A 23,727-nucleotide genomic window follows, 5' to 3' on the forward strand; every position below is an offset into this window, starting at 1 on the left:
CCCTGGCCTCGCTCTCACTGACACCTCCGTGGGTTCCTGCTTGCCTCCTGCCATCTGTGGGCTGATCCTGCCCATGTCACAAAATCACAGAGTTGTTTGGGCTGGAAAAGCCTCTCCAAGATCACCTCAGCACCCCCATGGGCACCAAACCCTGTCCTCAGGTGCCATGGCCACACCTTTCTTGAACACCTCCAGGGAAGGGAACTCTACCACCTTCCTTGGCAGCCTGTGCCAATCCCTGACCACTCTTCCAGGACACAAATTTTTTCCTGATGTCCATCCTAACCTCCTCTGGCACGATTTGAGGCCATTTCCTGTCTTACCACCTGATGCCAGGGAGAAGAGACCAAAATCCCTAACTGGTTCCAGTTTCCTTTGAGGGAGCTGTAGAGAGCAATGAGATCACCCTTCAGTCTCCTCCAGGCTGAACACCCCCGGCATCCTCAGCTATTCCTCACCAGCCCTGTTCTTCAGACCCCTCAACAGCTTCATTGTCCTTCTCTGGACCTGCTCCAGCAACTCGAGCCGAGAAGGTAAGAGGAGTGAGGGCAAGCAGCCTGGTGGTGTTCAGTTAGCACAGGCTCTACCCACTCTTTGATCTTCATCAATCACCTGCATGAAGGGACGGAGAAGACTCTCAGCTGTTTTGCTGATGGTCCAAAATTAGGCGCAGCAGCTGACACCCTCTCAGGCTGTGCTGCCATCCACTGAGACCTGGCCAGGCTGCAGAACTGGGCAGAAGGAACCTCAGGAAGTTTATCTTGCCTGCAGCAGCAGGGAGCTTCTCTGAGGAACTCAGAGATGAGGTTTTGCTGCTCCTGAAGTGAGTAGTGGAAAATGCTGTCAGTGGCCAAGAGCACAGGTGAGACAGGGGCTTGAGCTGCAGACATGGGGAGGGAAAGCTGCCAAGTCCTGCAGCTCCAGTGCCACCGCATCAGTGAGCCGTGGCTTTGACACCCTGCCCAGCCTGGAGTGTATGGAGCTTTGGGTTGGGCTCTTAATTGAGCCTTCTGAATTGCTGGAATGAAGGAACCCACAGAAACAGTGGTGATGGAGTCCAGGGGGGGGCTGGGAAGGATCCATGGCTGGATGAAGCAGTGGGCAGGAGGAGCCTCACCTGGAAGGAGCTCCTCCAAGAGGAGCCTGGTCCTGGAAATCAGCTGGAGTACATGAGATGCTCGTGGCACCGCAGCCAGCCACGGGGCAGCCTTCGGAGGACCCATAAGGGTCGACACAATCAGCTCTTCCTAGACCATTTGAACAAATACTTGGCTGGAGCAGTATTCCAGGCCGTTGCTTAGCCGGGTGCCCAGCAGGGTGCTCTCCAGGGACCATTATCACTTAAAGCCTGGACCCCAGTAAGGCTTTCGACTCTGTCCCACAGGACGTCCTGGTCACCAAACTGGAACAACACAGACTGGATGGGTGGAGCACTGCTGGGTAAGGAATTGGCTGGATGGTGGCATGCAGAGTGGTGATCAAAGGCACGATGTCCACCTGGCACCAGTGCCAAGTGGCTCACTCAGGAGTCAGTGCTGGCAGCAGTGCTGTGTAACATCTCTGTCAGTGACGTGGACAGAGGAGTCAGTGCACCCTCAGGAAGAGAGCAGCCCTGAGGAACAGGCCCTGGGGGTCTGGGCTGATGAAAAGCTCAACATCCACTTGGAATACTCAGGGTCCCTGGTGGTGTTTAATGGCTCCTGCAGAAGTGCCATTTCTCCTCTCACTGGGCAGCTTAGCCAAGAGTTCCTGGGATTTCTTTCAGTCGTTCTGGACAAGGTGGTGGTGCAAGCGTCTGTGAGGCTCTGGCTGCCTTCTGTAATGCGACAGAGAGGCTGGCCCGGGGTATCTGTTCACAATTACATTTATACTATTTATGTTTATATTATTTACACACACACCTGTCTGGGAAGAAGCTGCCCCAGTTGGCAGTCACTGCTGGGTACCACTCCACGCACAGGCATCACTTTGGAGGTGCCGTCAGTTCTTCCCTGTTGTCGGTTCGTAATGCAGAGCCGGCTGCAGAAAACCAGCATAAGAGTAAGCAAAAGGATGTTAACCGCAGCCTGAGGGCTTAGGGAAAGAGGGAGTTTTTAAGTGACAAAGTGACAAAGCGGCACCGCTTCAGCTCTGCCTGCATCTCGCGGTCAGTCCCTGCACGTGGACGCCCCCGGGCGCCTCCTGCGCCGGCGCCGCGGAGCGCTGCTGCCCTCTAGTGGTGCCGAGCGGCGCGGCTCGGGGCGCGCCTGCCCCTGCGCGGTTACGGTTGGGCTCGGTCAGCAAAAAGGTCTCCTCCAGTCGAAATGATTCGGCGATGCCGTACGAAACACTCCAGAAGTGTGGTCCCTTTCCCTTGTGTGATGCCGCTGAGGGACAACCGTAGGCGCTTTTGGTGGCTCCTGCGTGGAAAACACAACACCAGGACAAAACATGGGAAGCAAAGGCAATGAGGTCCCGGGCCTGCAGTGTGAAGGTTGTGTCTGCATGTGAGGAGTGTTCATACAGAGGATTCACTCCCACCAAAAAAACCTTCTGTACCCACGCATGAGGGCACAAAGAGGCTTCGAGGGGTGACTGCTCTGCACAAAGCCAGAGGAAGGAGCTGATAGGCAGGAAAGCAGCCGACTGCGAGAAATAAACCCTCTAAAACTCATCCGGGGGCAATCTGGCCCAGATTCTGTCCAGGAATCCCCCCTGGTGCTCCCTGTTTGGCTGTGTGAAGTGCCAGATCTGTCTTCTGATCTTCAGCGTTGTGTGAGGAAGCTGAGGCTACGGGAACAGCACTTACAGAGAACAAACCAGAAGTGCCCCTGCGGTAACCACAGTTTGCTGCTGTCCCATCTCAGAGCAGGGCTCACTGCTCCCAGCCTCTGACTCCCGATCCCAGAGGAGGCAGCTCTCTGTGTTTACCTCTGTAGGCATTTGCCCTGCGTGCGTTTCCTTTCCCAAGGGACTGCTCTCATGGAGAACTGCAGCAGCAGAATGGCTTTTTAGTGTATTTGCTGCAGATTTCCGTCAGGAAATCCAGTCCCTGGGTGGCTTTAGCTTGCCACAAATGCAGGTGAGGCCAGGAGCAGGGGTAATAGGCAGGGTGGGGTTTTTTAATCTACTGCTTTAATGAGCTTCATCCATCTCTATGATTAGATTCATCTCATTATTTGAGTCAAGCTGAAATCCCCACAGAGGAAATTGGGATTTTGAGTCTTTCAGAGGGAGTGGTTGAGTCAGCAGCTCCACAGGGGCATTTCTAAGTCTGCCCTTTTGTCACCTTGGAAATCTGTAACCCTGATGATCATACTGGGGAAGGACCAGAGGAGCTGTGAACCTGTCTGCATCTGCAGTGTGCCATGGAGAGAGCTATAGAATGGTTTTGGTTGGAAAAGCCCTCTAAGATCATCTTGTCCAACCATTCTCTAAATCTGCCACACCGGGGGCTACACCATGGCCCTCAGCACCACATCTCGGTGGCTTTGAAACCCCTCCAGGGATGGTGACTGCACCACCTCCCTGGGCAGCCTGTGCCAGTGCCTGGCCACTCTTCCCATAAAGAAATTGCTTCTCATGTCCAACCTAAACCTTCCCTGGTTCAACTTGAGGCCATTTCCTCTCATCCTATCACTTGTTCCTTGGGAGAAGAATCCAACTCCCACCTCACTCCAGCCTTCTTTCAGGGAGCTGTAGAGGGCCGGAAAGCCTCTCCTCAGCTGAACAACCCTCAGCTCTTCCTCTAGACCTATGGTCTAGACCATCAGGCTTCATTGCCCTTTCGGGACCTGCTCCAGCACCTCAGTGTCCTTCTGGAGAGAGGACCCACACCTGAGCCCAGTGCTCAAGGTGCTGATCCAGGCCAGGACACTGGTGGCCTTCTTGGTCACAGCACACATGTCTGAGCTGTGAGGACTGGTGGCTGCAAGCAAACCATCTCCTGTCCTGCCCCACCTCCTGTGGCCAGTGCCTGACCCTGGGGCATTTCAGACTGACCCTGCCGCCTGCACACTCAGGGATGCTGGCTAGACTGAGGCTTGGGTGGGGTTGGCTCCCTTAGGCAGCCTGGTTGAAGCCCAGACTTTGTGGCTGGGAGACATGCACAGAGCTGGGTAGATGATCCTTGCCCCATCAGACACTCCCAGGCCCAGAACTGGGTTTGGGTTCCAGATGCAAAGCACCCCTGGCTCTGGAGAATCTCCACACTTGCTGATCTGACTTAATTCTGACTTGGTGGAGGGCTTGGCTCTGGGGAGGCTGTGGCACAGGGAGGCCCAAACCACACACAGTGCTCGGAGTGGGATCCTGATCCAAGGTAAGAAAAGTTCAAAGGTGCTTTTTGGCTTAATGTGGTTTATCTAAATTGCCTTCTTTCGTTAATCTGGATTAACACAAATGTTCTTAGAGCCACTGTCTGGGGAAGGGTTTGCTCTGCTCTTCTGACCAGGACAGGCTTTTCCAAAAGGAAAAAGGTTGAGCTGGGAAAACAAAACAAACCAGGTCCTGGCCCAGGTGAACAGAACAAAGCTGAGTTCATCCCTGCTGCCCAAGTCCAAGGAGTCCTTCTGAGGGCTGTCCTTGGCACCTGCATACCCTAATGACCCTTATGAGGAGCAGCTGAGGGACCTGGGGTTGGCAGCCTGGAGACAAGGTGGCTGAGGGGAGACCTCATGGCTCTCTACAGATCCCTGAGAGGAGGCTGGAGACAGGTGGGGATTGAGCTCTGCCCCCAAGTGACAGGACAAGGGGAAAGGGCCTCAAGTTGCACCAGGACAGGTCTAGGCTGGACAGCAGAAGAAACTTCTCCATTGAAAGGGTTCTCACAGGCTGCCCAGAGAGGTGGCTGAATTCTCACCTCTGGAGGTGTTTCAAAGGCCCAGAGATGTGGTTCTGAGGGCCAGGGTTTAGCACCAGCCTTGGCAGAGTTAGAGAAGGGTTGGACTCGATGATCCTTAAGGGCTTTTCCAACCAAAGCAGGTCCATGCCTGACTGACTTCCCCCTGCTGCCGGCAGAGGATTAATGCCCCTGTTCTCTCTGGGATGCTGTGAGCCTCTTTCCTGGTCAGTGTGCCAAAGCAGTTGGCACCATTAGTTAGTGAACTTCAAGGTGAATTGGAGGTCAAGCCCAGATTTGAAGGTGGTGTGGGCAGGAGCGTGACCCGAGGCACCATGTGATGTGGGCCAGGTCCTGGAGAGGCAGGCGACCTCCCCACCCTCTCCTCTCCCCGGGCTGGGATTAGGAGAGATTTTACAGCTGAGTGGCCTGGCTCCTGTTAAGATTTGGTTTGCCATGGCTCAGTCCCTCTGGCTCCTTGTCAGGAAGGACTTGATAGGGTTTCACAGCCATTTTGCACATCAGCAGGGCATTTTGTGCCTGCCAGGTCCCTGGGAGAGATCAGCCCTTTGCATCTGCAGGGAATTCCCACCTTGAGGATAGGTAAGGAAACACCCAGAGTGGAAACTGGAACCTGGAGAGAGTTTGGAGGGGGTTGTCTCATGCTTGTGCATTTACCTGGGATCTGGGTGTGCTTTCTTGCCCTGCAAAAGCTTTCTTGTGTGGCCTCAGTGGAGCTCAGTTCCTCCTGTGCCGTGGGGAAAGGACCTCTTTCCACCCTTTCATGAGTCCACAGAATTCTTTGGGTTGGAAGGGACCTCAAAGAGCATCCAGGTCCACCCCCCTCTGCTGCAGGCAGGGACACCTCCCACTAGACCAGGTCCATCAAGGCCTCATCCAACCTGGCTTTGAACACCTCCAAGCAGGGGGCATCCTGGGCAGCCTGTCCCAATAACTCCCCACCCTCACTTGAAACAATTTCTTTTGCATTCTTAGAGGCCTTTTCCAGCCCAAACAATTCCATGATTCTGTGGCCCAGGATGCTCGAGTGCCATGGGAAGAGAGATGGAGACCTGCCAGGCACTGGCAGAGCAGTTCCATGAGCTCCATCTCTCCTCAGCCACAAGCAAGCTGCAGTGGAAGTTGTAAGCAGGACCTGAGCACTGCCCAAAGAAAACCAGGGGACTCCCTCCTGCCCCTGCCCCAGCCAAACAGCAGAGTAACAATTTCTGTGACGTGCTGTGGCTGGGTAGTTCCCTTGCCTGCCCCCCTGGTCAGAGGGAATAAATGTGGCAGTGTCCAATAATGTTCATTTCAGGGGAGGGTAAATATAGAAAGGAAAACCTGCTGAGGCAGAGCCATTTATTGCTGCCCATAAACAGTCAGTCCTGCCCAGATGGAAAATCCCAGCGTGGTTTCCTTGGCCATCCCAGAAGGAGGTTGCTTTCCTCTAGGTGAAGAAGTTCCTTTTAAATGTAAAAACATAATACTGGCACCTTACTTCCAGCTGCTCTCGGGTGGTTAGGGGCTTGTTGGCACACTGCGGCAGCTCCGTTCTCATGCTATAAACTGCTCTGGTGCAGGATCATGGAGGAGATCCTGCAGGGCTTTCCCGGTCCGTGGTGCTGAGGGAACTTCATTCTTTGGAGTCCCTTTGTTCTGCTGCTGGTGATGTTTGGGGCTTGATCAGAGATCACCCAGCTTTTGGGGGTGCTGATGGGTGAGGATGCTGGGATGTGCTTGGGGGGGATCTTGGGAGCCGTGCTCAGAAGAGTAGAGTGGGGGGATGAGCTGTGCTGAGATCACACTGGACCAGGAATCCCTTGAGGACTTTCCGGGGAGTGTGGAAGGACGACAGTGCAGACTGATGGAGCATCCATCACGCCAACAGCTGGCGTGAGCCTGTGCCCTGCCACTGCAGCACCTGAAAGCCACCTCAAGGAACCTTGCAGGGGACAGCGAAGCAGGCAACTGGAACTGGCAGGCTGCCCCGTGCCGGCTCTTGGCGACTGGCACCGTCCGGGCGAGAGCCAGCTCCCGTCTCTGCAGCTTTCTGCACTCGGTCAGGGTCTCTCCGTGTTTTCCAGCAGGCTTTGGATTTGGCTTGGGCTCGCCTTGGTTTCCGAAGGCAAGAGGCAGTTAAGTTTCTTGGAAGAATGAATTAATTAGCGAATGCCTTTGGTCAGGTCAGTGCCCTTGAGCAGGGCTACCCGCTTTAAAGCGTCTCCTGCGCTGCGGAAGGCTCCTGCTACGCCCAGGGCTTTCAGAGCTGTGCCTCCAGGATCCTGGAGAAGCCCTTTGGAAAATAAAAGGGCGGGGTGGAAAAGCCTTCCTCCACTCCCCCCACCCCCAAAATGCGGTGCGGCTCCAACGGTGGCATTTGTGTAAGCAACAAAATACTGCCGCAGTTGGCCGGGGTCTGGCTGCGCCTCCTGGGAACAAACTGTAGCTTTGTTCAGCTGCAGGCGGAGACGCAAGGGGGAAAGGTGCTGATGGGCAAGTAAACCCCAGCCTCACTGCAGCATGAGCAGTTAATGGGGCTCCTTCGGCCTGGGGGGGGGCTGGGTTTATCCCCAGCAGAATCACAAACTATTTCAGAGAGAGCTGTGCCACCTCTGAACACACACTGGGCCCTGCAAAGCTGTGCCACTGGTGCCAAGTTAACTCTCGCCACGGCTGCTGGCCCCGGGATCTCCAGTGAGTGCAGCAGGCAGCTGATGCCCCCCCAGTACACCCCAACACAAAGCCAGCTGCACCCCTGGCAGAGGACGTGGGTTTGTTCCGTATGGGCAGTGGCTGTGATGTGAGCCAGCAGCTTGTGCTGGTAACGTACTGCAGGCCTCAGCTCTGAGCTTCATTTCACCTGCACAGGACACAAAATGTATTCTTGGACTCATAGAAGCCTTTGGGCTGGAAAGAGCCCTAAGAATCCAACCACTAACCCAGCGCTGAACCATGTCCCTCAGCACCACATCTCCACAGCTTTAAAACACCTCCAGGGATGATGATTCCACCACCTCTGGGCAGCTTGGGGCAGGGCTTGACAACCTTTCCAGTGGAGAATTTTCTGCTCATGTCCAACTTAAACCTGCCTTGGTGAAATTCTACCCAAAGCCCCTTCCTTTTCCACCCACATCTTGATGAGGACCTGTCAGTAGAGGTGCTCATGCTGGAGGCAGAGCAGGAGATAAAAGCCTCAGGGAGCATGCACAGAGTTTGCCACAGCAGACACCCTGGAGTGGTTGTACCCACTCCAGCTGAGTGCCTAGGAATTCTTCTGGAATAAGAGCCTGCCTATTTCAGTAAGAGCTGATGTCACCTGGAAAGCTGTTATAAATCCAACTGGAAAAAGGGACCCTTATTCTGGGATGTGTGGTTAGTGGTTAGCTGGGAATGGGGCTATTCCTGGCTCTGCCATCGACCTTCCTGGTGACGCTGGGTAAGTCACCTCACCTCAGCCTGTGTCACCTCCTGCTGCAGGCTGGGCATTACAAACAGGAGCTTTCACCTCGTGCAGCTGTTTGGGAAGCTCTGTGACACTGGAAAAAAGGTGTCACCAGGTGACAGGCAGGCATTGAGTCGGACTTGGTACTTTCTTACCCACCTTGGAGGCATCCTGATAAAATTGTAGGGTGGGAAAATGAGGGATGCAGCCAGGTGATGGTGATGGCGACTGACTGAGACACTCACACCTGGGCCTTTGGTGTGGGACTGGGAATACAGCATTTTCCTGACTGGGAATAAAAATAGTCTTATCTCTTCTATGCTGGAGACTGCCTGTCATAAAGTGGTGGAAGCTACAGGAGCATTATGGCTGGGCTGCAGAAGATGCCAGCCTGCCTCCCAGCTCCATGTCCTTTCCATGTGGCCTTCCCAGTGCTGCTGACCCTCCCAGCAGCCCCGGCTCCTGGTATTCCCTCTGGGAATGCAATAACAAGCTGGCGAGGGCTGGTGTGTGTCCCCCCATCTTTCCCAAAGCCCCTTGAGCAAAATGCAGATGGGAGAGTTCCAAGCGCAAATGTGTGTGTGCTAATGGGAAATGAATTGCCGCTTGCCCCGGAGCCTCGGCAGCTTGAGGAAAACAAGGCAGGGGCTCGGAATGACCTCACGTCGCCTCCTAGGGAATGTTTTGCCAGATTGAGGGGGGGGAGAGGCAGCGTCAAGACAGCACAATGTATGGATCTCCCTGCCTGTGTAAACATCCCTGTGGCTGCAGAAGCCTCTTAAAGCCCCGTCCGAGAGGAGGCAGCGGCTTTGATCCGGCGCTGCGGTTGCTGTTTACCAGCACGGGTCCCTTCTTCTTTTAATTTCGCTGCAAATTAAAAAAATGCCTGTTGTGATCTTTTTGCTTTTATTCCTTGGCTAGGGAGCAGGGCAGGGTGCAGTAAATTTTCATTACTCCCCATGTAACCGTTTCAGCATGGCTGACAATTCCTCGTCGGCTCTTCAGCGCCGCAGCACAATGGACCAAAGCTCCTGGCCCTACATGGAGCCGACAGCAAATGGATTTTGCCCAGAGGTGCACAACGGGGAGTGGAGGCAGCAGGGAGCGGAGTCCTGCCACCTCCTGCCCTTCCTGAGACACGCACACACACACACAAGTGCACAGCCGGCGAGGGCTGGCAGCGTTGTCCTGATGCCTTTGATGGCTCCAGAGAGGGCTCCCAGGGCCGGATCCGGGCCGGCCCCGCGCCGCGGCAGCAGGAGCTGGTCCGGAGCCGTCGGGGCCGAAGTGACAGGCTGTCCTGCAGGCGATTCCAGGGTGATTCATAGACCTTCTTCCAGAATCCCTCTGTGATCTCGGGAATCTCCAGCTGCCGGCTTTCCCCATCTGCCTGCTGTGCAGGAGGATGGCCCTGCGCTCGGAGGGCACCAGGGTGTGTGTGGCCACAGGACCTTCGTCCACCCCTCTTCCGCTCAGCGAGGCACAGGCTTGTGGAAGCAAACACGACCCTATTTAATTCTTTAAAGACGCCGAGCATCAGCAGCTCACCCCAGCCCTGCTGCTTCCCTGTGGTGCTTTGCAATCCTGCTAGAGAAGCAGGGGTTGAAGCGGTTCAGTCACCATACCTGGATGTATAGTGCTCAGGGGTATGGTAGCTGTGTCCTGGCAGATAACGGCTGGGCTTGAGAACAAGTTGGCAAGGAGTGGCTGAGGGAACTGAGGTTGCTTAGTCTGAAGAAAAGGAGGCTGAGGGCAGACCTCATTGCTCTCTACAGCTCCCTGAAAGGAGGCTGCAGTCAGGTGGAGGTTGGGCTCTTTTTCCTGCTGTCAGGTGATAGAATGAGAGGAAATGGCCTGAAATTCTGCCAGGGGAGGGTTAGGTTGAAGATGAGGGAAAATTGCTGCAAGAGTGGTCAGGCATTGGAACAGGGTGCCCAGGGAGGTGAGGAAGTCCCCATCCCAGAAGGTGTTCAGGAACATGCCCATGGACCTTGGGGACATGGTTTGGTGGCCGCAGTGGTGTTGGGTCTATGCTTGGACTGGATGCTCTTGGGAGGCTTTTCCAACCAAAACAATTCCATGATTCTGTGATCCTGGAGGTCTTTTCCAGCTATAGTGATTCTGTGATGTTGGGGTCAGACCCTCCACTCTCCAGTGTTGACATCAACTTACCTTCCACAGCAAGACCCATCCAGCAGGCTAGGCTCTGGTTCGATGGGGAGCCCTTGGCCAGAGCCCCAGCCCAGCGGTCTGGGCCTGAGTGAGGCTGTGCCGCGTCCCTGCGCGGCTGTCGCTGTTCCGGCGCGGTGATTACAGACGGAGATGTGTATTTAGGGCTGGTTTATGGCTGTTTATACTGATGTCTAAACCTGTAATTTAGCAGCTTGGTTATAAATCAACACTGCCGAAGGTCCTGTCCCTCATGCCTTGAGATCAGCCTCCAGATTTAGAAGACAGGTTAGAGAAGCGGACAGAAAAGAAGGAGGCTTCTTCATTTGTGCCTCTGGTTATGATGATAAAGGATCATAGGATGGGATGTGAACATGTCCTGCTCCAAGTTGTGGTGGCCAGGCACAGAGATCCACCGGAGCAGGTGAGCAGAGCCTCTGCATTTTGAGACTCTGAGGGCGTTCTGACTCTGCTCTCACAACAGCTCAAAGAGACATTCATGCTGGCACAGCAAACCCCAGCCTGCAAAGAGAAGTGCTGCCGTCGCTGCCGAGCTGATGCCTGCAGGAGGCTGCTGGGCATCCCATTAGCAATGTTCTTGGACATGGGCTGCAAGGTCCAGAGCCTGTTCCTGCTCAGCGCTGCACACAAAGAGGAGCAGCCTTCACCCCCAAGAGCTCCTGGCACAGACTGGCACTGGCAGGAGAGCAAAAAACCTCCTCCAGGGCAGTGAAAAGCAGGGTGGCACATTCCCACTGGTGGGAATGGTCCTCTCCCGATGCCTCCCAACACCGACACCTCTGCATTTGTTTTATGTACAAAATTCTGTTACAGATTTATTCATCCTGTCTGTACCTTTGCCCCTTCACAGGCTGTCCTGGAGCCTGGCTGTGCCAGGGAAGGGTTTGCAGTACTGATTTGATTCTCATAGTGAGATCTGTTGGGATGTTGGATTTCTGATGGAGAAATTCTGCTGCTGGATTTCTATTCCCACTGGACAGTGGCAGGAGCAGCTGTCCCTGCTGAGAAGCAACTTTTAGTTATGGTGAGCTGGAAGTTGCTTTTCATTGAGCTGCCAGGCCAGGCTGATAAGGGCCACTCGAACTCCCCTGGCTGTGGGTTTGCCACAAAAACATGGATTTGAACCCTGAAGATTTGTATTGCATGCAAGGAGCCTGACTGTGGATCTGGCCTCCAGCTGATGTTGGTCTCCTGCTCCCCTGAAAGGGTCTGGTTCCCACATGGATTTAGGACCTCAGTGCTTTGGCTGGGGGACTCACCTTCAGCAGGCAGAGCTCCATGGGTGTAAGATGGCTCCACAGGGCCAGGAGGGAGTCTTGCCCTTGGCCTCTGTCTTTGGAAAGATCCAGTGTGTGAATGAGCTCCCGATTTTCACATGTGCTGCTCTCCCTGGCCCATGAAGGCAGCCCAAGGGCCATGTGTTTTTGCAAGGAAATCATCACTAGACTCAGAGATTCTTCAGCATCCTCCCAGCTGCAATTCCTTCCCCCGTGTCCACAGCCAGTGCCTTGGCTTATCTGGACGTTTTCCATCACCTCCAGCCTCCTTCATTGTATCTGTAGGGGTTATTGGAACAAAAGGGGATAGGAGAGGGTGCAGGAGCAGCACAGTGGGCTGAAGGACAATGGGGGCTGCCAATGGGCACGATGGCTAGCTGGGGCCATGCACCCCCACATCCTTGGACAGGTGAGATCACCACACACCTTGCCTCCAACCACTTTCCCAGCTCCCAGCCTTATGTCCTGCTGCATTTTCCTGACTGGAGATGCCTTGCAGCACTCAGGGAGCAGAAATACCCCAGAAAGGTGATGGTGGCAGCAAGCTCAGTGCAGGGGCAGTCCCATGCTCTAGGATGCCAGCTGCACGGGCCAGTCTGTGGCAGGCTCCTGCAAGCAAACAAATCCTGCCTTGAACAGTTCAGGAAGGTCTTTTTCTTGCCTCTTCCACCCTTATTTCCCACTGCCCCTCCCCACCTCTCTCTTGCAAACAGCAGAGCTGCTCTCCAGTCCCACTTTCCACCAACCCAGCACCCCAAGACACTCCCACAGCCTCCGAGCCCAGCCAGGTCGTGCCATCTGCAAACTCCTTTTGTTTTTCTCTTATGGATACATTTTTCTTTCCCCTTTTCTTTCCCACCCATTGCCTCTCCCCATGCCGTATGCCTTCCGCTGCCTACCCCCCACCCCCTCCCCACTACCCCAAGCCCTTGGCTGGCCGAGGGGCTGCGAGGTGCGGGCTGGGTCTGAGGGTTGGAGGAGGCTTTGCATTGATGCATTGATCGCCCATGGTCTCCGCCTGACCTCCCTGCTCCCGGGGAAGCAGTCTCCATGGCTACTGGCCCTTCTCCTCCAGCGCAGACTGTAAATTCCTGCAGGCAAAGCCCAGCCTTGGGGGTGCGAGGGGGGGAGCCGGGAAGGAGTAACCAAAGCCAAATAGAAAGAAAGAAAGGGCTGGGAGAAAAAGGGCGTTGCTTGGATGGGGCTCTCCTTTCCACTCCCCTTTCTCAGGTCCCCAGCACCAGGGCAAGGCGCCTGCTTCCCCCCTCCAGCGCTTGCTGCTCCTGCTACTGCTCTCTTGCAAAACTGGAATTGGCTGGGATTATTTAAGGGGAAAAAAAAAAGGGCGAAGGGATCAGAGCAGCCGCCAGAGAGAGGGCGATAGAGTCCACTTTCCTCCAACTGCCCTGGGTCTCCTTCCCTCACTCTCTGCTTTACCAGCACCAAGAGCCCCAAACTGAACCCAGAGCAGCTTTTTCCATCAGTTCAGTTCCCTTCCCTCCCTCTGTATCACACACGGCAAGGAGCGAGCCCCTTCCTCCTCTTGATTTCCCTTCGCATGCTCAGCCTCTTGTTTCCTTTAAAGCACTAGAAATCCCCCCTGTCTTGCCCCCACTCCTCCATTCAGACTGGGATTGCCATGGGAGTTTTGCAGATTGCTGGATTTTCCATCCTTCTCTTTCTCCACCACTCTGGAAACATTCTGGCAAATAAAGCCAGTCAAGGTAAGAGAAATTTCTTCGCAGCTCAAAGGGTTGCTGTGTGATGTCGTGTGTTGGGCAGCCGGACCTCCCTCTTCAGAGCTGGGGCTTTCTGTGCAGCAGGCTGGGGAAATTAGCAGCAATAACAACAAACAGTGGAGGGGATTTTAAACCTGGCTCGCAGATACTCCTGCCTCTGCCGCTGCCGCTGCCGCTGCCGGGGGTTGGGTTCTGTAAACTCTTGCTGGAGCTACGTTTTTCACACCGTGTTTGTTTGGTTCGGACTTTTTATCTCAAGGCAAAGGGTGTAGGAAATGAAGGTAGGCAAAGCCTGCACCCGTCATAGGGCAAATGTTGCTGTTCGGAGGAGTGTGTGAGTGCTCGGGGGGGGGGCTTTTCTGGTTTTCAGGTGTCAGTGGGATGGGGATAACACCCAGGGCAATGTGGGCAAGGAGGGCTGCTTTCAGTCTGGCTGAGGGTCAAGGGACAGCAGTGCGGGTGTCTGGTGCTGGGGAGGCTGCATCTGCGTTTGTGTGGGTTACACAAGCAGAGGTTGACCCTCCGGTGCTGGGCTGGAGGGGTGTGGGCTGCAGAAAACTTCGAGGAGCTGAGCACAGAAATCCTGAATAGGGAAGCTCATTCCCTATCTCTAGCAAAAAAAAATAAGAGCGATGTCCCAGCACTATCGGCTCCAGGCTTTGCTGTCTCTCCGCTCCCAGTACCGAGCCGGGATTTCTCCCCCACGAAGGTCCGCACAGAGCTTTCTGTATGGTCCGTGCGCACCTTCAGGTTTTCTGTAGCACCTCTATATTTAGCTCAGCCCTCTGTGTGTGATCCTGCTGCCTGCCTCCGAGGGGGCTTTCCTCCTTAGTTCACCGCTGGCTGTACAATCTCTTGGCTTTTCTTCTGCTCCTTTTTCGCCATGGCACTTAGCAGTATGTGAGGTTTCCCCAAGCCCAGTCTCGGCTCTTGCTGTCTCAGTAGCTCCTGTTTATGCGGAGGGCGAGATGAAATAAGGTGTGACAGACATCCGAGCGCAGGGCAGCCCCGAGGCTCTTCCTGGAAGCACATTTCAGCCACACGTACATGGGCACCCCGAGCCCTGTCACCGATCTCGTCAGAAGGAATTTCAAGGCTATTGTCTTATCTGGCTTCAAGTGTTTTTAAAACAATAGGAGACTTTTCGGGAGGGCAGCCTGGGCAAGCACAAGGGAGATTTGCCAGGGCAAAGGCTTGGTAAGGAAGTGTCCAGCTTCATGCATAGCTTTGTCATGTAGGCTCTGAAAGGAATGCTTAGGTTTTTATCCCCCCTCAAATTATCTCGAGTGTATGCATTGCTTTCGTTTCTTATCATAATATTTATTTATTAAGGGCTTTTGGTTTCCAGTTCCATTTAAGCCTGAGCCAGAATTGCATTAAAATAGCAAAGTAAAATTCCATCGTGCAGAGACTTGACAGATCCCTTCAGGGAAGGAGAGAGGGGTGGAGTGGGGGTGGAGAGAGGTGAGCTCGATCCTGCGCCGTGTGCTTGGGACACGGCTGGCTCCTGCTGGTGAAAGCACAGAGCAGACCCGGGGGGTTACGAACGCCATGCAGCTGAGGTGGGGGGGGTGGGTGTTGTGGTGGAGAGTTAGCCCCCGCTCCTGCTGGGAGGTTCTGGGGCTGCTGAGAGAGAGGCAGCTATGGAGGGGTGAAGGCTGGTGCCTGTGGAGATAGATGCAAGGGCTCTGGGCAGGGCTGGACCCAGTTGTTTTGAAACTGCAAGAGAGATGCCCCAAGAATGGGTACATATCACCCCTCTGCCCACACCAAAGCCTTGGCCCTTCCAGGGGTTAGCCACTCTCACCAAGCAACTGTCATGGGTGGGGACTGCTCCTGTCCCCTGGCAGGGGCTGGCTTTACTGTGATAACATCATCGGGTGTTGAGGCTCCCTGGCTCACTTCTAGCATTGAATTACCTTAGAAAGTTTAGTCTGTAGGGAGGGAAGGATTTAGCAGTGCTGTCCACCAGGCCTGAAGGGTGTCTGCCAGAGGACCCTGCAAGGTTTATTGGATCACTTTAGTGCTAGGAAAATTTTGAAGAGGAGAACTGACCATATGAATCCAAGTAACCCCAGGGAGGCTCCTGGCATGCACTCAGCTGGGATGAAGTCTCCCTGTGGTCCCCATGCTGAGCTGCCTTAACAGCCCCAGGCTGCTGCTGTGCCCACAGCTCTCCTGGGTTTGGACAGATAATGCCACCCCCCAGTCCTATCCTCTCACCCATCACACAGCCTGCCAGGCAGAAGAGCCTGTCCTGAGCCCCCACTCTCAGTGGAGCAGAGCCCCTGGAGCCCAAGGACTGGCTGATTTGCATCTTCTTTTGTACCAGGGAGTGTCTGTCTCTGTCCTTGTCACATTCCTCTGGCAGCTCCCCCATAATTGGAGCCATGCCACAGGATTCAGCACCTTTTCCTGCAGCTGGGTTGAACGTCTCCTTGGAGGGGACCAGGGAAAAGGGGCCAGGAGGGAGATGCAGCAGCTCCCTGTGGGACCCTGGCACCTCATTTGGCATCCCTTGGCACTCCCACAGCCCCATCCACCCACCCAGTGAGGGGTCCTGAGTGGACGACAACCCCAGCTCAGCTCAATAGTCACCCATGAGCAAAAGCACCCCCTCTGGCCAGCGTGGGAGCCTCCATCCTGTGGGACAGGGTTTGGTGGGGATGCACCTGCAGAGCCTACACCGCCAGCCCCGGAGGGGGCAGCCTGATTGTGGACATACATTTAACGTTTTTTAGGAGGCTAAAATTTTCCAATTGCAGTCTGGAGATGCTCTTGGATTCCCCTCCCCTCTCCACCAAACCTCCTCTCCCTTGGCCTCCACTTTCCTCCCCTCTCGTGCACTCACAGTGTGTGACTGTTGTGCCTGTCCCCTCCACCCCTCTGAAATATGAAATGTACAACTGTAAACACTGCAGCGTGCAGCAGTTCAAAGGAGAGCTTTGACTGAGGGCGTCAGACATGCCTGTGCCGAGATGAAAAAGGGGAGCTGAGGGGAGGCAGGAGGGAGGCAAGAAGAGGGTTTTTTGTAACTGCCAACAGGAGGATAAATATTCAGACACCTCAAGTCTTCCAGCGCTGAGGGGTGCTGCTGTCTCCACGCCGCTCGGGTTTGCTTTCCAGTGCTCTCAGCTTTGCAGGGGCTTTCCCAGCCACACTGGAGCGATCCATTTGGGAAAAAATATGCATGAATAACCTTAACCTTCACTTCCAAACTTACAAGTCCCCTGGGAGGCTTTAGGAGAAGCCTGGGATGGCAAATAAAGTTTGCTGTGTCTCATTGCACTGGGGAACGCCTGCCCAGCTGCGTTTCGGTCTTGCCCGCTGGAGATCTTGTGATTGTTGCTTCCTCATCTGAAAACAAACGCAGCCTGGGTTTGGTTTTCTGTAAGATAAGGCTGGGCCAGGCCAATAAGCCAAAGGAGCACCAACAGCAACAACAATCCCCCTGAGAGATGAACACACTGCTAGTGTGGGGCATCAGATCTTCCTTGGGAAAACCATGGCTGAGCTGGATGATCCAAAGGGCCTTAAAACCAACCCAAACCATTCCACGATGCTGAGTCTTGGTCTCTTCTCTCTAGTAACAAGTGACAGAATGAGAGGAAAGGGTCTGGAGTTGCACCAGGGGAGGTTTAGGTTGCACATTAGAAGATAATTCTTGACGGAAAGGATTCTCAGACACTGGCACAGGCTGCCCATAGAGGTGGCTGAACCCCCATTCCTGCTGAGGGCCGTGGTTTAGCCTCAGCCTTGGTAGAGCTAGAGAAGAGTTGGGCAGGATGAGCTTTTCCAAGCAAAATGATTCTGTGATTATTTGAATTATGCTGAAGCAACCAGGACTGGCACAAAGAGGCTAGGATGGGGATTTCATAGAATCATAGAATCAACCAGGTTGGAAGAGACCTCCAAGATCATCCAGTCCAACCTATGGAACATTTCCAACCCAGGGGATGCCAGATATGTGCTTCATCAGGATGACCCAGTCTGGTACAGGGGATGAAGAGCTCAAACCAGCTCTGTCCTTGCAGGAGTGGGAAGTGTCAATGAGAAAAAAAAAAAAAAAGAAAAAGAAAAGAGACCCTTTTGAAGTGCTGCCATCTTTGAAAAAGCAAAAGGTGGGGTGAGGAGTGCACAGTGGGGTGTGGGCATGGAGCAATGGCATCACAAGGCTGGGACCCCCCTCAGGTCTTCATTGCAGCTTGTGGTTCCTTGTCCTTCATCTATGCTCCATCACTCTGCAGGGCAAAGAGCTGGGGGGGGGGGGGTTGGCCCTGAGTGAGCCCAAGGAGCTGCCAGTTTGGGAGCACCTGGACACATTATGGGCATGTTGGTTTGTTGGTCCATTCACTCGTGGTGGCTCAAGGAAGTGCCGATGCAGCCCCTCCCGAAGCCCCCTCCACCCTCTCAGCCCTTCCCCCGGGCAGACCTTTTTTTCTTTTTCTTTTTTTTTTTCCCCTAATGGTTGGGCTTGATGCTCTTTGAGGTCTTTTCCAACCTTGATGATTCTGTGATCCTATAATCTTTGGCCAATTTGGCATCGAGCCACCCACAGAACATCTTCCTGCCCTCTGGCCAGCCCCTGGCCATGCCCTGAGCCCGTCCTGCACCCGTCGCCGGGTGCACAAATGATTAATAAAGTGCAGCAGAGTGTCTGAGGTGGTTATTAATGCCCTGCTAAAAGGAGCTACTGAAGTTATAAAGTTTTAATTTGGCTTTAAGGCCGAGTGGAAACTCCACGTGTCTGCCAACAGCTACACACATCCCTGCACAGGCAGGCTGTTAATGCCGATTTGTGCCTGCACGAAAATCAGGAACTACATTAATTTGAAGGAAGGAGCTGAAGGGCTGGGAGAAGAGAGAAAAGGGGTGGTAGGCTTGTTCTTTTGGGGTATTTTCTGGCTGGTTTTCACTGCTCCATCTCCGCTCCCCCTCCAGACTTGGGGCCTTGAGCAACGCAGCCTGGTGGAGGTGTCCCTGCCCCTGGCAGGGGGGTTGGAGCTGGACGATCTTTAAGGTCTCTTCCAACACAGCCCATTCCGTAAGCCTGTTGAGACTTTCAGCCTTTGGTTTAAACCGTCTTTTATTATTTATTAATGTTCCTCTTCTACAGAATAAGGGAGCAAGGGAAGAGCCTCGGCCCAGACTCTCAAAACCCACAAGTTGTCCCCACTCTCTGCCATCTGATGCCACAGACAGGGCACAAGCCTGGCACCCAGGTTGCCCACGGACTCTGCCACCAACTGCCTCACCGACCTCGGTCTAACCCTTTGCCTTCCCACGGAGTGCACGCCGGTGCCAGGGCCGAGGGTGCTGGGGGCACTGGGTGATCCCCCCCGCCCTTTGGCAGCTCCGAATGGCAGTGGCGGAGCAGCGGCTGCCTGCGCCGCCTTTGAAATGGAGAAGAAAGCTGCAGCTGGAGCGGAACGGGGCCCAGCAGCCAGCCTGGAAAATCCCACCCACAACGGCATCCAGAGCACGCCCGAGGCGCGGGGCGAGCGCAGCCTCCTGCCCCTCACCGCAGCCCCCTGCACTGCCTGGCAGCCATGCCCAGAGTGCTCTTCACTCTCTGATCAGTCTTCATTGGTCCCAACGTGTGGCTGGGACCAATGGGGCAGGGTGGGAAGCAGGAGCTGCTGGAGGTCAGTGGGACCCCTGGTCCCCAGCAGGACTCAGCATCTTCCTTGGTATGAAATTCCCTTGCCTGGTGCAAAACTCCTCAGGTCTGGGGCATGATGTGCCCATCCTTGCCATCTGGTTTGGGCAAGTTTGGGTGAAGAGGGGCACCAGGGAGGTTGTGGATGCCCCCTGCCTGGAGTTGTACAGGGTCAGGCTAGATGAGGCCTGGAGCTGCCTGGGCTGGTGGGAGGTGTCCCAGCCTATGGCGAGGGGTTGGAACTGGATGAGCTTGAAGGTCTCTTCCAAGCCAACCCATTCTGTGATTCTGTGACTCTGCTTTGGAGAGGCTTTGAACTTAATGATCTCTGGATCCACCCCTACCATTCTGTGATTCCATTCTATGAACTTTGAGTGAAGAAGGGCATCTTGTGTTATTCATGGAGCTCTACAGGGCATCCTGGCTTGTGACCCCCCCCCCAAAACACCCACCTCTGTTTGGGATCTTGCCATTGAAAGGCTCCCCCCAAGCAGGGAGATGAGCAGGGCACACTCCAGCAAGATGTTTGCAAGAGCAAACAGGGATGGGAATGCCAGCAGAGAGGGGTTGTGGTAAAAAAACTTCTCTTTGCTTGGCTTTAAATTAAATCCCTCAGGCTGGGAGCACCTGCAGCATGGCTGCCCACATTCCCTCGTATGGAGAAGGTTCTCCTGTGGGAAAAGCTGTCTGTCCTGCTGGCAAACCTGCCCTGCGTGGGAAAACACTGCTTGTGTAGACAGAGAATGCAAGAATTTCAGTTGGTTTGGGGTTTGCTTTCTGTTTTTCATTCACTACATCATTCCTGAAGAACACTTCTGAGGAGCCAGAATTTCAGCAGTCTGAAATGAGGATCTTTGCCAACCTCGGGCTGGTTCTTGGGCTGCTGGGGAGGGTATTTATTTATGCTTCCCACACACACACTTTTTTCCCTCTCTTTTTTTGTTTTCTCCCCAGTCCTGTAACCTTTCCAATGTCTCCAGCTTTGGAAAAATTACAGAGTGGTAAATGTGTAATGGTTTCTTTTGTACTGTTGCTGCTGTGTCACCTTTCCAAAGTTAGAGGCATCTTGAAGTAACAGAATGGGGAAGAAAGAAAGAAAGAAAGAAAGAAAGAAAGAAAGAAAGAAAGAAAGAAAGAAAGAAAGAAAGAAAGAAAGAAAGAAAGAAAGAAAGAAAGAAAGAAAGAAAGAAAGAAAGAAAGAAAGAAAGAAAGAAAGAAAGAAAGAAAGAAAGAAAGAAAGAAAGAAAGAAAGAAAGAAAGAAAGAAAGAAAGAAAGAAAGAAAGAAAGAAAGAAAGAAAGAAAGAAATAGAAAAAAACAGGTCTCCAGAGATGCTGAGGGGCTTGGCGTGTCTCTGTGATGTGGAAAGGCTGAGAGACTTGGTGCTGTTTAGCCTGGAGGAGAGAGGACTGAGGGTGGATCTCATCTATGTGGATCAATACTTCAGGGGTGGCGGTCAGGAGGACGGGACCAGGCTTTGCTCAGTGGTGCCCAGTGACAGGACTAGGGGCAAGGGGCACAGGCTGGAACGTCGGCAGCTCCTCTGAACGTGAGGAGAAATTCCGTTAACGCAAGGGTGATGGAGCACTGCAGCAGGCTGCCCAGAGAGGTGGTGGAGTTTCCATCTCTGGAGACATTCAAAGCCACCTGGACACTGTGATGTTGTGTGACCTTCTCTAGATGACCCTGCCTCAGCAGGGGGGTTGGGCTGGATGATCTCCAGAGCTCCTTTCCAACCCCTGCCACTCTGTGATAAAACAATGGCTGCGAGCCCCTCCCCAAGGATGCCACCGGGTGCTGGGGTTGTCCCTGGGTGCTGGTGGCGATGGTGCTGCTGCCCTGTGCAGCCCCTCCAGCACCCCCGCCGTGGTGGGTCACTCTAGCCAGTGATTAATGGCCCAAGGGAGGCCGCGGTGGCCGCGGGCCATGGCCAATGTCAAACAACAAATATGATGCAGGCTGTAAATATTTAGACAAAGGCAGGCGCGTGCTGCCTCCCTCCTCGGAGCCACAGCTCTCCCCAGTGACTCACAGCTCCCGGGGTGGCCAGGACAAGGCTCAGGACAGCGGTCCTGTGACCATGGCCCCCATCCCACTGGGACTGGCAGAACATTTTCATGTCTTTAAGGACATCCTGGAGCAATTCTGTTCTTGGGGCTGCTGAAAACCAGCTTTGTAAAAGCAATCGAGAGCATCGTAGCCTCAGGCTCTTCTTCGTTGAGTGCAGGGAAGATGGAGGACCTCCCAATCCCCCTTTCCTAGTGGGACCATCCCCATGAAGTATGTAGGAGAACCCCTTCAGAAGCAGCACTGATGCTCCCCACATGCCTGTGGAGCTAGAAAGGGCAGCCTAGGGTGCTCTGGGAGACCTGCCCGTACCTGGGGGCCCACAGGCTATGCTCAGCCTCTGCCTGTATCCAGCTGCTGTGCACCACTACCAGGCACTGCCAGATAGGGAGGCATGTGCCCACCCCAGGGCACCACATCCCCCTTACTGCCCCCACAGAGAAGGTGGAAAGCCACCAGGTGAGCAGCCTCTTGCTCACAAACCTCCACCTCACATGCTGGAGGGTTTTCTGCTTCCCAAATAGTTAAAACCTCCACTCTGTGGCCTCCTGACACAGCAAATCCTTGGGCATCACCCCTTGAGGCCATCACTGGTGTACAATGGGTGCTCTGGACATGGTGTTCTGGGTGCCATGAACTGCATCTCAGATAAGTGGGTTGAGGAGCAAAAGGGGACAGGGGCAGCATGGATTTTGGCTGTGCCACTGAGGAAGCCTTGATGTTTTTCCCAGTTCTCCCTCTCACTTCCCACTCCCGGCTCCCAGGTTTATTTAGTGCGGTCCCCGCTAATTCGTGCGCATTCCCGCGCCTAAGAATAGCAGCGATGACGACTGTTTGGGTGACTGCTGCACTCAGGAAGCGGCTAATTGGAGACAGAGACTTTCACCTCTGCCCGGGCTGGCTCCAGCCTGCACTGCAGGCGCCTGAGCGGCGTTTCCTATCATCAGACGCAGGAAAGGGTCGAGAAGTCTCCGGGTGGCTCCTATGAGAGAGAGAGTACACAGGTGGTTCTGTTGGGGAACAGAGCCAGCAGCCCCGTGTGTCCCACAGCAAGCTCATCCCCGGGGTGTCAGGGCTGGGAGTGAATGAGGCACCGAGGAGCAAGGCAGCCTTGCTCCTTCTGGCTCTGCTGGTTCGTGGGCTGGTTGAAAGGCTTCAGGCTGTTTGGTGTTATTGCCTCAGGTGATGGCTCCAGTGGGGAGATGGAGGAGAGCTCACCGGGCTCTGCCCGTCACTGCCCTCCCTCTCCCCAGTGCTCCATCAGTTTTCCCCATTGAGCCCCCAGGTCTCCTTACCTGTCCCTGGACTTTCTCCATCACTCCCTTGTCACTCCCCATCACTCCCCCAGTTTTCCTCATCATTCCCACCCCAGGCTCTCCCCATTGCTCCCCTCACCTGTCTTGCAGATGTTGATGAGTGTGTGGAGGGCACTGACAACTGCCACATTGATGCCATCTGCCAGAACACTCCCAAGTCCTACAAGTGCATCTGCAAATCTGGCTACACTGGTGACGGGAAGCACTGCAAAGGTAGGGGCATGCCACTGCCACCAGAGCCCTTTCGATGGGTGACAACCCCAGTGGGTTGAAGCCAGGTGCTGACTCATCCCTACTGTCCCTGCCCTCATAGAAAGGCAGCTGATTTACCCCAGCTTGTTGCAAACCTCATATTCCCCTTTTCTGTCCCAAGCTCCTGGCCTGTTGACACCACAACACATGGAGGTAGACAGGAATGTGGCTGTCCCTGCTGGTGGCAATTGCAGCCACCGTGCTCCCTGCCCCCTGCTCTGCCAAGAGCCATGTATGGAAGGCTGGAGCTGAGCAAAGCCCAGTAGAGTCACCAGGGACTGGTTTTAAACAAAGCTGGGCTCTGTTTTAGCTGCAGGATTCCCAACCTGGGGACTGAAGAACTGGGCCAGAAACTAAAAGACAAGAAGCATGAACTAGGTTGGGTTTGATGATCTTAAAGGTCTTTTGCAACCAAAATGACCCTCTGATCCTGAACACAAAAAGAAGATCCAGAGACGTGGATGTAGGTGATGTAGATGCAAAAGCTGAGGTAGGTACAGGTCATAGAATCATGGAACTGGAGGCTGGGTTTGAGTTGGAAGAGACCTTAAAGATCATCCAGTTCCACCACCCCTGCCATGAGCAGGGACACTTCCCAATAGAGCAGGTTGCTCAGGGTCCCATCCAGCCTGGCCTTGAACATGTGCAGAGAGGGAGCATATAGATGCAGATGTTGGTATATGCATCCAAGTGATGCTTGGAAAGAAAATGGGATCCTTGGAGAAGTAGCACCCAAGGAAAGCAGGAACAGAGTAAGGAAGAATTCCCGGCTCTTCGCAGAGCAGGCCCAGGTTTGCAATGGTCTGACCACAAATAGCAGAGGGATTAAAGCATGCTGCAGGCCCAGAAAGGCTTTGCCATGGAGATAGGCAGCTCTGCCCACTGATGCTGGGGAATGCCAGGTGATTTCTGGTGTGCCATGCCAAGGGCTCAGGGCAGCAGCTGGGAGTCTAGACTAAGGAGG

General features: G+C 54.3%; 1 protein-coding gene across 1 annotated transcript in view; it reads left to right on the plus strand.

Annotated features, from left to right (window-relative positions):
* The first annotated feature begins 13,076 nt into the window (after window positions 1-13,076).
* SCUBE3 (signal peptide, CUB domain and EGF like domain containing 3) overlaps window positions 13,077-23,727 on the plus strand; it is a 34,767-nt gene continuing 24,116 nt past the window's right edge. Inside the window, 2 exon segments of the mRNA XM_064173662.1 lie at window positions 13,077-13,455; window positions 22,602-22,724. Coding sequence (XP_064029732.1) covers window positions 13,371-13,455; window positions 22,602-22,724 — 208 coding nt within the window. The 5' untranslated portion in view covers window positions 13,077-13,370.

The sequence above is a fragment of the Pogoniulus pusillus genome, chromosome 39 (assembly GCF_015220805.1).
Source record: "Pogoniulus pusillus isolate bPogPus1 chromosome 39, bPogPus1.pri, whole genome shotgun sequence".
Classification (NCBI taxonomy): domain Eukaryota; kingdom Metazoa; phylum Chordata; class Aves; order Piciformes; family Lybiidae; genus Pogoniulus; species Pogoniulus pusillus.